At 37.6% G+C, this 16,229-nt stretch overlaps 1 protein-coding gene across 6 annotated transcripts in view; it reads left to right on the top strand.

Moving 5' to 3' along the window:
- Nucleotides 1–14,295, top strand: part of ACSL4 (acyl-CoA synthetase long chain family member 4) — a 103,794-nt gene extending 89,499 nt beyond the window's left edge. For all 6 annotated transcript variants that reach the window (XM_057496120.1, XM_057496118.1, XM_057496119.1 and 3 more), the window contains 2 exons: nucleotides 1,769–1,926; nucleotides 8,565–14,295. In XM_057496120.1, coding sequence (XP_057352103.1) covers nucleotides 1,769–1,926; nucleotides 8,565–8,722 — 316 coding nt within the window. In that variant the 3' untranslated portion in view covers nucleotides 8,723–14,295. The remainder of the gene's footprint in view (nucleotides 1–1,768; nucleotides 1,927–8,564) is intronic.
- Nucleotides 14,296–16,229: the final 1,934 nt, after the last annotated feature.

Raw genomic sequence — 16,229 nt, 5'->3', positions numbered from 1 at the left:
TGTTAATATGCCTTATTTTTGGAGCTCTATTAATCCCTTAAATTTAATTTTAAAATACGTAAGACATAAAATTCACCATCTTACCATGTGTAAGTGTGCAGTTCACTAGTGTTACATATATTCACATTGTTGTGCAATCTCCGAAACTTTTTATCTTGCCAAATTGAGACTCCGTATCAGTAAACAATTCCCTACTTTACCCTTTCCTCCAGCACCTAGCCACCACCATTTACTTTCTGTTCCTGTGAATTTGACTGAATTGTTAAAATGATTTTAGATATGTCATGTAAATAGAATATAATATTTGTCTTTTTGTGTCTTATTTCACCTAGCATAAGGTCCTCAAGGTTCATGGATGTTGTAGCATGTGTCAGAATTAATTTCCTTCCTTTTTAATGCTGAATAATATTCCATTGTATGTATAGATCACATTTTGTTTAACCATTCATCCATTGATGGACAACTGTGGTTGTTACTGCCTCTTGATAATGATGAATACTACTGCTATGAACATGGATGTGCAACTCAAGATCCTGCTTTCAATTCTTTTGGATATATACCCAGATGTGGGATTGCTTGATCATATGGTAGTTTCAGTATTTTTTGAGGAGCCTCCATACTGTTTTCCATGGCAGAATCACCATTTTTACATACTCATCAGCAATGCACAAAGGTTCTAATTTCTCCACATCCTCAGCAATGCTTTTTTTTTATAGTGATCATTATAATGGGTGTGAGGACATCTCTCATCCGTAATGATTAATGATATTGAGCATCTTTTCCTGTGCTTGTTGGCCATTTGTATATCACCTCTGGAGAAATGTGTAGTTCAGCCCTTTACCCGTTAAAATTTTTTTCTCTTCTTTTCAATTAATACTGTATTCACTGTGTTTTACATTAGATCCTCAGATCCTGTTCATCTTATAGCAGAAAGCCTGTACTCGGTTTTATTAACCTCTCCCTTTTTCCCCCACCCAAAGTCCCTGGACCACTTTTATACTGTTTCTATGAGTTTGACTCTTTTTTTTTTTAAGATTCCACTTCTAAATGATACCATGCAGTACTTGTCTTTCGGTCTGATTTATTTCACTGAGCATAATGCTCTCAAGGCTCTTCCTTGTTGTTGCAAATGGCAGGATTTCCTTCTTTCTCTCATTGCTGAATATTCCACTGTATGTATGTGTGTGTGTATACACACACAGCCCACATCTTCTTTATCCATTCATCTGTTGATAGACACTTGGGTTGTTTCTGCTTCTTGGCTAATTTATCTAGTTTTTCCTTTTGTTGCCTGTGCATTTGGTGTCATAATCCAAGAGAGCATTGTCAAATCCAGTGCCATGAATCTTTTCTTCTGTGGTTTCTTGTAGGCATTTTATAATTTTAGCTCTTACACGTTTAGGTCTTTGATCCATTTTGAGTTAATTTTTGTATGTGGTATAAGGTAAGGATCCATCTTCATTCCTTTGTAAGCAGATATCCAGGTCTCTGAACACCATGTTTAAGAAACTGTCCTTTCCCCATTGAATCATCATGGCACCCTTATTGAACATCATTTGACCATATATGCAAGGGTTTATTTCTGGGCTCTCTATTCCATTGGTCTATATGTCTGTCTTTATGCCAGTACCATGGACTTTATTACTCATTAATGAAACTGGCAAATAAGAGAAATATGTATTTGGATTTTCTCTATTGTTTCATTGAATAGTTTATGAATAATTGTTCTTAATGTTTTAATTTCTATTTTATTTTCTAATTTTTTTAGTGACCAGTCCTATGTGATCAGTTTTGTGGTTCCTAATCAGAAAAGGTTGACACTTTTGGCACAACAGAAAGGGGTGGAAGGAACTTGGGTTGATATCTGCAATAACCCTGCCATGGAAGCTGAAATACTGAAAGAAATTAGAGAAGCTGCAAATACCAGTAAGTAAGAAATTGCTTGTCTGTTGAAATCCCCAAAAGTCATTTAATGATGTCTTGTGCATTAAGTTCTTCATGATGTCTGTTATTTGTTTAATAATAAAATACAGAGTTTTAAAAACCTGCCTCTTGCCTCTTGAATGAATATATAATATATATATTATATGTTGGGGGAGCATTGTGTATTTTCCTCGGTTCTTGTCCCTGCCGCGACAAAGAATTGAAGGGCCGAGACACAGTAGTGAAGCAGAGTAAGAGAAAAAAGTACAGGCCACCTCAGCAAGGAGAGGCACCCTGAAAGGTTAGAGAGAGAAACTTAAGATTAAAAAGTTTAGCACTCAGAAAGTGTGGGCGACCTCAGAGAAAGGTCCCTCTCAGAGGTTCCCCATTTAAGGATTCTTCAGGAATGTGACCACAGGCTGGGGGTGCAGACTTGTTAAGTGGCCTCTGAATATTTAAAATTAACTTAACACAAGAAATTTACTGCTCTGATTTCTTGCTGAGATACTGGTGTCTTGGTCTGGGAGCATATCAATCAAGACTGCCTGCCCAGCCTCCAAGGTGGGCTGAGTTAATTGTCTGTTTGCTAAAGAGTAAGTTAAGAATCTTACTTCTTAACTTCCTGCCTTTTACTATGCTGTTTACGGCTGGGCCTGCATGATTAACCCAATAAAGACATGGGCTATGCTGAGGGTACTCTCCTTTACCTGGGGAATATTCAAACATTCCAGGCTAAGTTGCTCCTGGCTTTTTGAGCTTTAACTGATAAACTCTGGGTCTTTTTAGTGGGTTTTCCTGGCCTTATTCTCTTTCCTTCCTGCTCATATCTATTTTCCTGCCTAGCATATATATGTAATGAATTTCTATGTTGGAGGGATCCTTAAATGTCATATAGTAGAATAACCTAACTAGTTATTTCTTGCATGTCACAACATCCCTGCATCAGCTAGCCTGTGTTGGAATTGTCCATCTGTTCTGATAGTTCATAATGATGTGTCCTGGTGTGGATCTCTTATTGCATTGTCTGTACTTATTTAGTGTGGGCCCATTCAATCTAGAGATCTCTGCCCTTCAGTTCTTGGAAATATCTGTTTATCTTTTTTGTTTGCTTTTTCATAGTTTGTCTCCTCCAAGTTCTGTGTTTATGCTTTTATCTGTGTCAGTCCGGGGAAAGGAAATCCCGGGGCAAAATACCCCTAAAAACCAAAATCAGTCAAAGGGAGAAATAAAGTTTAAAACCCGTTTATTTCTCACAAACTGCAGTCCCAGTTCATCTTTCTTCTCTGCTCTAGCAGCAACCACACCGGCCCTCCCCCTCACCTCTCAGGATCAGATAAGCCCTCTGTTGCCCAGGTAATCACCCATTGATATGGAAATGAACTCCACCCCTGAGGAAAGATGCAAATGCACTAAAGCCATACTTCTTTCCACCTCAGAATGCCTGTTAATATGCTGATTCACCAAAGCCAGGCGAGATATTCTGGAAATGTTACAATTATACCCACAATCTGGAACTTTTATATGGTTGTTGGGCCTCCTGCTTTTAGCCTCTATTTTTACTAATTTTTATTTGGCTTTCTATCTCACCCTTTTCATTTTATATTCTGCCCAGTTTATCATCTCTTCTATTGAATTTCTAATTTCTAATATCATAATTTTAATTTTCAAGAGCTCTTTTCCTGCTTTCTCAGTGTTCTTTTAGTAGCATCCTGTTGTTTTTCATGGATGCAGTCAATGTGCTGCTTCTTATTTATGAGGATGTTAAAAGGATTTCTTTCATGAAGTTTTCTTGTTACTGTTTCCTCCAAGTTCCACTTTCTGCTTGCTTTGGTAATAACCTCTCCTGTGTCTGCTGATCCTTGTCTGTCCATTGTCTTTAAGAATGAGGTACTAAAAAACTCTATTCACTAAAGTTATTCAAATGTTAATGTCTTGGGTCATTCCATTTCTCAAAAGACTTCTCCAGTCTCTTGCCTGGGGGGTATATTAGCCTGACTGCCAGTATTATTCTGACAGCCAAAAAAAGGAAATAGGAAAGGGGGTTGGGCTGCATGGGTGTGCCACACCCTCACTGAATCCTTCTCTTCGAGCTGTACTCCCTCCATCTATTGTACCTAGTGTCCTTGAGTCCAGAGTCTCTGTAGGGCAGTTTTTCCAAACCGTGTATCTGTCTCCAGCCAGTTGAGGAAGAGCAGGATGAGGGAGAACTGAGAAGTGTCCTTTGAACAGGCTGGGGCCAGCTTTCCTGTTTTCAGTGTACCCCTCTGTCTTCAGAGGCGTGGGCTCAGGAGGTCAGTTTGCTTCTTGTTGGTGTCCTCTGCTGGCCATTAGCTTTTAGCTCTCTTGGCTCCCAATCAGTTACTGCTAATCTGTTTATTTTTGGTCTTCCAACGTTTTGTTGTACTGCCTCATATAGTGTCCTGTTTCTGTTATTTCAGTTTTTTCCTTGTGGTGAAATACCTTTTTAATTTTAAAAATATTTTAGTCTGTTTAAATTATTTTTTTCTAGGGGGAGCAGAGATAAACGTATACTCTTCATGTTTAATTGGAAGCTGTTAGCCTAGTTTTAATCTGTTGCTTTCCCTTCTAAAAAATGAAAATACCATTTTTCTGATTATAGATTAACTATATTTACTGTAAAATATTGAACAGTACAGGAGATTATAGAGGAGGAAGTAAAAATCACTTGATAGTAGTTACTTTTGTGTGGTGACATTACATTCTGGTGTGTATACTTAACCGATCAACATCATTGAGATTTTTCTAAGTCAATAGATAAAGAATTTGCATTATCGTTTTTAATAGCTAACTAGTATTTCAGTATAGGAGAATGCACTTAAGTTCCTGTTCGACTTTTAGGGTAAGTTCCACCTCCGCCACACTGTAAACAAATACAACACAGTTTTTATATACTCAGTTTCTTATGTAATTACTTTCTTAGTATGAATCCCTAGAAATAGAATTTCTGAGTCAAATAAAATGTTTATGTTAAAAGGCTTTCCCCCGTTATGTCACCAAATAACTCCCTCTTCCCCCAGAAAAACTGGATGAGTTTATACTCTTGTCAGAGATACACAAGCCACACATATTCCCCTACCACGGTGCTCCTATTTATTTTTTAAATTAATTACTTAGGTTACATTTTGTTTTAAAAATGTAATTTGTAATATTAGTTAGCAAGTTGAATTTGGAAAAATATTTTTTCCCAAGAACATTCTTATAGTTAACTCTGAACCTGTGAAGTTTTAAGTAAGTTGCCAATTGATATAATCAGATTCAAAAGTAAGTTACTTGTAACCATAAAGACAGTGGCTTAATGTTTTTTTCTAAAAGATGGCTTTGGTAGTTTCGTTGTGGTGATGTATTGCAATTTTTATGTTAATGTCTCCAGGCTTCCAGAATTTTCTTTGATACAAATTCTGATTTTTTTTCTTTAAATGTCATATTGATGCTGGGGTTCTTGTTTGCAGAGCCAAAGAATGAGCTTCACAAACACTCGAGATAGGAGAGCAAGGTACAGGCTTTTATTTAGAAATAAAGTGAGAGAACAGAGCTCCTGGCTTATGCCAGGAGGGGTCAAGAGAGCCTGGGGTGGTACATTGTCTAGGGGATTTATAGGCAGTTGAGGATTTTTAGAAATTGAGGGCTTTGGGTGTGGACTTGTACCATCTGCCCTGCCCTCAGGGTGGGCTTGGTTGTTGTCTGTTTGCTAGGGCTGTTTACAGTGAAGTCATGGGTTATGCTGAGATACCCTTGTGGAACACTCAAACATTCCAGGCCAAGTTGCTCCTGGCCTTTTGACCTTTAACTGATCTCACTGAAGGTGTCTATATTCTTAGTCTAGTATCTTTACCCTAGAACATTAGTGTGACCTTGAGTTTGCATAATGCTGAACACAGAGTTTTGATAGTGACTTTACATTGTTACATTGCTTTGACTGTAAATATCTTGCCTTGCTTTTTCCAGAGGCCCTTACCCTACTCTAAGCCCATGGTCCCTGTCTCGATATTTCAAAAAGTATTTCAGCTAATAAGCTCTTTTTTTAGTCACTCTCTGAATATACTAATGGAGTAGAATCTGACTTGAATAATTTGTCTTTGCATATTTCGTTGTGTAAAGCAGTGTTGGGAAGAGACAAGCTGGATCACAATCAGATGGAAAATGGAATAAGGTTATAGGACTTGCTTGGCCCCAGAACTTTCCTGTGCTTGAATTGAGGCATGAAAATGAGCAATTCTTAAATGTGTAAATCATAAGCTTTTCTGTATCTCAAAAGATTTATCTTGCTAACTTACCTTTTGCTTCAAATTATAATTTCAGACTTATGCAAAAAAGCATAAAATAGTCTTGATTATGTTGAGCTAAATCTCTGAAATCATACATCTTTCATAGCAGACCTTTTCATGTTTTAAATGTAAGTGCTAGGTATAGGTAGTTATCATAAGAATACAAAGTATGGTTAATCTTTGAACAATGCAGATGTTAGGGGTGCTGACTCCTACAGTTGAAAATCTGCATATAACTTTTCACTCCCTCCCAAAAACTTACTGTTAGTAAGTAACCACTTACTAATAGCCTACTGTTGACCCTACCTTTAACAGTCAGTTAACACATATTTTGTATGTTATATGGATTACATACAATATTCTTACAATAAAGTAAGCTAGGAAAAAGAAAATGTTTTCTCAAATTGTTGCACATCTCCAAAAAATTTTCCAATATGTTTATTGAAGAAACCCACATATAAGTGGACCCATTGTAGTTCAAACCCGTGTTGTTCAAAGGTCAACTGTAGTTGTTATGGGGTGATTTGATAACTATCAGTGGCTAGGAAAATTGACATTTGCTGCCACCTGCAGGTCACATTTCATAATGTTCTAGGTAATTTAGATGATAATGCCACCAGTAAAATCATATCTGTGTTTTCTTCCATTAATCTTTCATACTTGTCAGCAGTTTATCCTCTATAGCAAACTGCATGATTGACCATTGCTGTCTATAGCTTGTGGTACTAGATAATGTTTAGGAGTCTAAAAATGAAACCTCAAATATAGCCTTTTTTTTTGCATTGAACAAGAATTTAGTTAGTAAAGATTAAATATAAATATAGGAACTTCTGTAAATACACTTCATTTGCTTGTGTGCAATTGAAAGAAGGTATCTGCCGTGTCCCAAGTTTGTTAGCATTTCTGGAATAGGACCTGTTAAGTAGGGAAAGTAATATGAAATAAAAATTATGGATCCAAATCTGTAGTTGAGAATATAACTGTTTGCTTGACATTCAAATGTGGCCTTGGGATCAGATGGGCTTATTTCAGTCATTTCTGCATAACTGAGCTATAGTATATCAGCTGTGTAGACAAGGTTAAGTTGAGCAAGTTTTATGTTCCTTTACTAACTGTTCAGGCATTACTTTTAGGAAATTGGTTCTAAGAAATTTGAGAGATTGTTTTCCACATTCAGCTTTACATTTTTCTCTCATTTTAATGAGTAGTTCACTAATTTGACCAAGCTTTCATAAAGCTCAGACTAGTATTAGAATGAAAACTTCCATGAATTTGAATTCTTTGTGCTTGTCATTGAGTCAAGTTGTTTTATAAAGTCAACTACGCTATTTAGCAGTTTTTAAACATATAGATGTTTGCTTCTTTGAAATTCCTATTTGAAGTGATTCTTTATAAAATAAAGCTCATCTTTAGATTAACATTACTATTAATGGGCCTTCAGAATTTCAGAGATGACCATGTACTAATTATTAAGTAACTTGATGGGATATAATTTATTGAATTTAAAATTAATCAAATGCTGTATTGATTGTTTTTGTCTTTATTTTCTTGCATTTCTTGCAATGTGTTGTCTAACTCATATACAATGTGTGTTGTATCAGTTCTGATGCCACTTAAAAGTATGAAATTCATGACCCCCCTTTTGATTATTATTTGAATGTAAAGTTTATTAAGGACAGTTATCTAGGGGCTTAATTTGCTGTAGAATGAATTAATAAATGTGCATGTATTTATTGAGGCCTCAGTATAGACATATGACTGGCAGTGGGAAAAAAAACAAAGACCCTGCTTTCACGGAACTTACACTTTAGTAGATGAAACAGATAATACAACATGTTGGGTGGTGGTGAGTATTTTGAAGAAAAAGTAGTGTACAAGGATATAGAGAGACAAAGGAAGTTCTGTTTGGTTTCGAGTGGCCAGGAAAGTCCTCTCTGAGGAGGACTTTGAGCATTTGAGCAGACACTGGATGAAGGAAGGACGTGAGCTGTGCAGCTGCAACAAGGGAAGATCTTCCCAGCCAGAGGCAACAACAAAAGAAGGACTCTGGAGAGGAGGGTGTTTACGTGTATACTACAATAAAAACTGCCTAGACTAAAACTATCCAACTGAAACAGTTTATATATACTTTAAGAAATACGAATTGAAATTGTAAGGTAGTAGTATCATTAGTTAACTAGCATACAGTTAAATAAGTTTGCCTTATAACCTGCACCATCTAGGTGAATCCTGCAAAATTCACATCTTATTGTTTCTCCCCCTCCTTCCCACTGTCCCCCCCTTTCCCAAACCTCCCCACTCTGCCTCTGCTTTTCCCCTCTCTCCTCTCTGCTGCCTCCCCGCTTCTCATTGCAGTGAAATTGGAGCGATTTGAAATTCCAATCAAGGTCTGCTTAAGTCCGGAGCCATGGACCCCTGAAACTGGTCTGGTCACTGATGCTTTCAAACTGAAGAGGAAGGAACTGAAGAACCATTACCTCAAAGACATTGAGCGGATGTATGGGGGCAAATAAAATGCTGCTCTCTTACTTACACTTGTACAGGAGGTGGCGTGGAGGTTTTTCAGTTTGAGAGTTTTAAGCCTCATTGAGCTGTCAGAATGTAAGGTTTATCATTTTAAATACATAAAAAAAGACCCAAAGTGATTAAAATAGCTGTCGAGTCTACTTTAACATAGTTTGCATAGTTGTAGTGAAGCTGAATGAAGTTGGAAAGTTATTGCCCTTTAGCTGTGTTAATTTTAGAGCAAAAATTCTGTTTTTAAAAGTTAGCCTAAGGTATACTTGTTCTCCTTTCGCTGTGTCCCACAGAAGTTGGGGCTTTGTGCTGTTGTTGTCATTTGTCTCCATATATTGCTTGATCTCTATTTTAATTTGGTTGTTGATCCATTCATTGATTATTTAGGAGCAAGTTGTTAAGCCTCCATGTGTTTGTGAGCCTTTTTGCTTTCTTTGTACAATTTATTTCTAGTTTTATGCCTTTGTGGTCTGAGAAGTTGGTTGGTAGAATTTCAATCTTTTTGAATTTACTGAGGCTCTTTTTGTGGCCTAGTATGTGGTCTATTCTGGAGAATGTTCCATGTGCACTTGAGAAGAATGTGTATCCGGCTGCATTTGGGTGTAGAGTTCTATAGATGTCTATTAGGTCCATGTGTTCTAGTGTGTTTTTCAGTGCCTCTGTGTCCTTACTTATTTTCTGTCTGGTGGATCTGTCCTTTGGAGTGAGTGGTGTGTTGAAGTCTCCTAAAATTAATGCATTGCATTCTATATCCTCCTTTAATTCTGTTAGTATTTGTTTCAAATATGTTGGTGCTCCTGTATTGGGTGCGTATATTGTTATAATGGTTATATCCTCTTGTTGGACTCAGCCCTTTATCATTATGTAGTGTCCTTCTTTATCTCTTGTTACTTTCTTTGTTTTGAAGTCTGTTTTGTCTGATACAAGTACTGAACATCTGCTTTTTTCTCCCTATTGTTTGCATGAAATATTTTCTTCCATCCCTTGACTTTTAGTCTGTGCATGTCTTTGGGTTTGAGGTAAGTCTCTTGTAAGCAGCATATAGATGGGTCTTGCTTTTTTATCCATTCTATTATTCTGTGTCTTTTGATTGGTGCATTCAGTCCATTTACATTTAGGGTGACTTTTGAAAGATATGTACTTATTGCCATTGCAGGCTTTAGATTCGTGGTTACCAAAGGTTCATGGTTAGCTTCTTTACTATCTTACTGTCTAACTTAGCTTGCTTATTGAGCTATTATAAACACAGTCTGATGATTCTTTATTTCTCTCCCTTCTTATTCCTCCTCCTCCATTCTTTATATGTTATGTGTTTTATTCTGTACTCTTTTGTGTTTCCTTTGACTGCTTTTGTGGGTAGTTGATTTTATTTTTTGCCTTTAGTTAGTATTTGGTTGGTCTGCCTTCTTTGCTGTGATTTTATTTTCTCTGGTGACATCTATTTAGCCTTAGGAGCGCTTCCATCTAGAACAGTGCCTCTAGAATACCCTGTAGAGGTGGTTTGTGGGAGACGAATTCCCTCAACTTTTGCTTGTCTGGGAATTGTTAAATCCCTCCTTCATATTTAAATGATAATCGTGCTGGATACAGTATTCTTGGTTCAAGGTCCTTCTGCTTCATTGCATTAAATATATCATGCCATTCTCTTCTGGCCTGTAAGGTTTCTGTTAAGAAGTCTGATGATAGCCTGATGGGTTTTCCTTTGTAGGTGACCTTTTTTCTCTGTCTGGCTGCTCTTAATACTCTGTCCTTGTCCTTGATCTTTGCCATTTTAATTATTATGTGTCTTGGTGTTGTCCTCCTTGGGTCCCTTGTGTTGGGAGTTCTGTGTGCTTCCATGGTCTGAGCAACTGTTTTCCTCCCCCAGTTAGAGAAGTTTTCAGCAATTATTTCTTCAAAGACACTTTCTATCCCTTTTTCTCTCTTTTCTTCTGGTACCCCTATAATGCGGATATTGTTCCTTTTGGATTGGTCACACAGTTCTCTTAATACTGTTTCATTTCTGGAGATCCGTTTATCTCTCTCTGCGTTGGCTTCTCTGTTTTTCTGTTCTCTGATTTCTGTTCAATTAATGGCCTCTTGCATCTCGTCCATCATGCTTTTAAGTCCTTCCAGAGATTGTTTTATTTCTGTATTCTCCCTCCCAACTTTATCCGTTAGCTCTTGCATTTTTCTCTGCAGCTTCATCAGCATGGTTATGACCTTTATTTTGAATTGTTTTTCAGGAAGATTGGTTAAGTCTATCTCCCAGGTTCCCTCTCAGGGGATGTCTGGGTGATTCTGGTCTGTATCAAATTCTTCTGCCTTTTCATGGCGATAGAGGTAGTCATGGGTAGTTGGCGCATGTGTCAGCTGAGAGAACAAAGTCCCTTCCTGCTTGCTCGTCGCCTTTCTCTTCTGTGAGCACGGTGACCCCTAGCGGCTTGTGCTGGGTAGCTGCGCCCTATCGGGGTCTCTGAGTCTGGCCTGGGTGGCTGTGGAGTAGGCTCCGTACGGCTGCTGTGGGTGTGGCCGGTCTCAGGCTGTTGCTCCACTATGGCGGGGCCACGCCAGAGGGGGAACGGGCGGGAGGCTGTTTATCATCGTGAGGGGCCTCAGAGCCATGCTGCCGCCCAGGGGATTAGGGCGCCTAGAGTTCCCTGTGATTCCCAGCTGCTGGGCTGAGTGCGCCGGGACGCTTCCATCCAGCTGTGAGGCTCCTGTCCCTTTAAGACTTTCAAAAGGCACTAGCTTTTCTTTTGTCCCAGGGGTGCTGGCTGCAGGGACTCGTTCGCAGATTTTATAGTTCCCTTTCCCTAGTATCCAGCACACCATGCAGTGTGTGTCTGTGCTCCCGGTGCAGATGACTAGGGCTGGGTATTTAGGAGTCCTGGGCTCCCCACTCTGACTCCTCTCCTTCCCCCTGGGAGCTGGGGTAGGGGTGGCACTCAGGTCCTGCCAGGCCGTGGCTTGTATCTTACCCTCTCCGTGAGGTGCTGGGTTCTCACAGGTGTAGATGTAGCCTGACTGTTGTACTGTATCTTCTGGTCTCTCTTTTAGGGATAGTTGTATTTGTTGTGTTTTCAAAAGATATATTATTTTGGGAGGAGATTTCCGCTGCCCTACTCACGCCGCCATCTTGGCTCGTCCCTCATACTTGTTCTCCTAAACACAAATATTTAATGTTGAACATAATAAATTGGAGTTGGAGTAGAATGTAGTTTAAAGAAATTTGCAGCTTCCATTTGTCTGTTGTCTTCCTAGTTCAGAAGAAACTTCGATATTAAGCATGAAAATAGTATGTATTAACACTATTCAAAGCAGAATGCTGCAGGGCTTCACAGTTTTCTTCCAACAATTTATCTTGAAGGGACAATTCAATCGTAATATAATAGAATTCAATAATACCTTGGAAGCTGTTTTAGGATTCATAATCGTTGCATAGGTTAGACATAGAAACGTTGTAATATTGTGAATAATTACAGTGCCTGAAATTAGATAAAAACCACAAACACACCAAAAAAAATCTAATAATGTATTTAAAGGGAAATTGAACTGCTTTTGTTTTTGAAACTTGCAGGTCTAAAATCAGTAACTATGATTATTGGAATGACTTAAAAGTAAAGTACAATTTAAAAAACGCTGAAAATTGCCATTCTAGGTTTGTTCAAAATAAAAAACTGAGACCAAGAGTAAAATGATAGTTTATAAAATTTTAACAGGAAGCATTTTCTTTTAGAAAAGTGACAAACTCGTAAGTATTTAGAATTACAACCCTTGCACAGCACTGAATCTGGGAAAGGATGTAGACTCTGAATTTGAATTTATCTTTGATAACAGGGATTGATTTTAAGACATACTTCTATTGAATTAACACTTGTAATTTAAGGTCCATTTTGTTGCTGATTTGATTCTTGATCAGTAGTTTGTATTTCAGAAAGCCTTTCATTTTGCTTTAATTTTAGCGAAGCGGGTTATAATGAATGACTTTCCCAATATCTTGTTTGAATCCTTGCATGATTCATGGACTTGGATGAGTTTTGGGAAGTTAAAGGGAAGAACACACCATTACCACTTTTTTCCTGTTTGTGAGAAGATTTTAGAAACTGGAAATGCTAGATTTGGAAAAAGAGAAGTTACCTGATGCGGGACTGATTTGTGCAGTAACTTGGCACATGGGCTTCTTTTTGAATCTTTAATTAAAATCTGGGATTATATATCCCTGAGAGATACTCACTCTTGAACCACAGTTACTGTAAAGCAAAAATTCTTAATACTGTCATTCTTTGCACTTTTTTCTTAGTCATTTTAAATATATACATATATATATATGTGTGTGTGTTTTGCATACATTGCTTTGTACAGATGTGGGCCACTACTGCAAAAAAACACAATCTTTTTGCTCTAAAATATTTATAAAGAATATTTAAATGTTATGTATATGGTGGTAAAAAGGAAAAATATACCTGGTGTTACTATAAGCAAGAATGAAGGTTTTTGTAAAGATTTCTGTTCAGTGTTTTGCAGTGTAAAATTCAAGGCAGGTTGTCCCTGAAGTTCTGTGTATTGTGAGTATTCTCATTCCTCCCAACTTGCCTTTGAAAAGTGAAAAAAAGCATTGTTACCAAGTAGACTACTGTTCAGCTTCTACTGTTCTAGCCCACTGGTGATCCTTTAAGGATGATTTCCTTAGACTTTTTCAATATGTGATTTTTTTCCCCATTTGGATGGTGATTTTTATGTGTGAGTGCATACATACTCAGATATTTGCACCCCCACCACTCCCATCTCCCAGAAGCTAGAACACTGCCAACTAATCTGTTGTACAGGTCGTTTAGAAACACGTGATTAACACTTACGGTTGGGTGCTGCTAATTCTCTGCAAAAATCCAAATATTGTTACGGGACCAGGGAGATGCCACTACCCCTTGATTTTTCATCTAAAAATACGTATGTTTATGTAAACAGATCTTTCCATATTCATAGTGACTTTTCAAGTATTTAAGCTTAAAGATTTTAATCCTACATTTTTATACCTGTTAAAATTGTTCACTGTTATTATTATATGTCAGCCATCAAATAAAGTTGTACTTAAAAAATTCAGTACAATTCTGTACATTTGTAAGTTGAACACTTGTGACTTTTGCTTTAATTACATGAAAGTATCTTGCCTCCTGGACATTTGTATTGATTGCTTTTTCTTTTCCTAGAGTGGAGATACAATTGTATAGCTTTACAGAACTGAGACACAGCTGAATGATGAAAAAAGTCAGAAGTTAAGGAGAGTAATGTTTTTTTGGTCATAAAGACTGACTAATGATCCTTGCCTTTATTTTCCTGGTAGCATGACAAATGCTTCTGAGGTAAAAAGATGAGAACAGGTCAAAGATTGTGTGGTATTTGGTATTTGGAGAGAGAGATTTAAATTTTCAAATGTAGTGACAGAGTAAAATATTCATATTTATACTTCTGTTAAAATGCACGATCGCAAGATTGTTTATGTTTTTGTGTTTATTCTTGATGAAAAGCTTTGTTCTCGTTTTTAAGTTTGCACTCAAATCTTAAGAAATAAATCCACCCATGTTATCAAGCCAATTTGTGCTTAATTGTGTGCCAATATAAAATCTCCAAGTTCGAAGAATAGCCAGACTTTTAAACACATTTTTAAGTACTCATCTCTAGGTTTGTGGAATTGTGTTAACCAGTTAACCTGGCTTGTGTGAGTCCCATCCATTAGTTCAGAGTATTTGAACCCCAAGCTGTTACTCTGATATAGTTAATAGAGTAGAACTCCTTTGTAGCACTGATACTGTAGGAGAAAACATAGTCATGTTGTAATTAGTAGGTGCTGATGACTTTAATGCTGATTAAAATTCAGGGAGAAGTTAATTTATCTGAGTTCTATGAGGGTGTATGTAAAGTAGTGTTTGTTCTGGAAACAGACTGCCTCATTCTGTTTCCTGACTTTGCTGCTTACCAGCCGTGATTTCTCTATCTGGAAAAATGGGGTTGACAGGTAACAGTATCTACCTCATAGGGTGGTTGTAAGGGTTAGAAAGTGTTAATCCATATAAATGTTTAGAACATGGAAAGCTTATGTTAGCTATTGTCATCATCCTTGCTTGTATCCAGACAATAGTCACCAGTCATGTTGTTAAACAAATGGGCTTATACACTTAAAGGATTGCCTGCCCCTGAAGACTTTGTGGAAAGAGTTCTGAATTTAGAGGTGAGGAGACCTGGGCTCATTCTGTCGCTAGCTTTGTAACCATGGACAAATCTTGTAATATCCTCTTTGCCTTAGTTTCTTCTTTCCATATTGAAAAAAAGACTGGGCTTCAAAAAAGATACCCTTTTCAAGAAGGGAATGATGAATGACAGAAGAAATTGGGGGTGACTCTAAGGGTCATCGAACCTAGCTTTCGGTATTGTGATTATGCTGTCCCAAGGCATTTTGTTATTCAGGTGGAATATAGTTGATATACAGTATTAGTTTCAGGTGTACACATAGTGATTTGACAATTATATACATTACTAAATGCTGGCCGTGATAAATGTATTTAACATGTCACCATACAAAGATAACTCCAATATAATTGACTGTATTCCCTTTGCATTCATCCCTGTGATTATTTCATAATTGGGAGTTTATTTCCCCTTACCCCCTTCACCTATTTCACCCATCCCTCTACCCCTTTTGGTCTTATTTTTTTAATGACACCCTAGATTCCAAGTTTCTTATGGGGATACAAGGCTGTGGCTGATTCCATCCCAAGAAGTGAGGACCCCACTAGGTACAAGGAATCTGTCTCATGTTCTGTTTTTTAAAAACCAGGGTCATGCACACACATGTTTAAAGCACTGCTTTCAAACTTCATTACTGTGATCCACAACACTGTGCTTATATGCTTATAAACTGTCATAAAATACTGTTTTACACATGTGAGAAAATACTAATGAGATACTGACATTCTATTCAATTTCATGTATTAAGATGCTGGTTCTCATTTGCAACAACATGGATGGAGCTGCAGGACATTATGCTCGGTGAAATAAGCCAGGCGGAGAAAGACAAATGCCAAATGATTTCCCTCATTTGTGGAGTATAACAATGAAACAAAACTGAAGGAACAAAACGGCAGCAGACTCAGAGACACCAAGAAGGAACTAGTAGTTACCAAAGGGGAGGGGTGTGGGAGGGTGGGTGGGAAGGGAGGGAGAAGGGGACTGAGGGGTATTATGTTTAGTACACATGGTGTGGGGGAATCATGGGGAGAACAGTGTATCACAGAAGGGACAGTGGATCTGTGGCATCTTGCTGCACTGATGGACAGTGACTGCATTGGGGTATGGGTGGGGACTTGATAATATGGGTAAATGTAGTAACCATATTGTTTTTTCATGTGAAAACTTCATACGAGTGTATATCAATCATACCTTAATAAATTTAAAAAAATGTGTAAGCTCCTTATCAAATAAAATGTTAATCTTTTCCACATTGAAAAAAAAAAAGATGCTGGTTGT

The sequence above is a fragment of the Manis pentadactyla genome, chromosome X, assembly GCF_030020395.1.
Source record: "Manis pentadactyla isolate mManPen7 chromosome X, mManPen7.hap1, whole genome shotgun sequence".
NCBI lineage: Eukaryota > Metazoa > Chordata > Mammalia > Pholidota > Manidae > Manis > Manis pentadactyla.
Note: the sequence above shows the minus strand (reverse complement) of the source record. Positions and strands in the feature narration are given on the sequence as shown.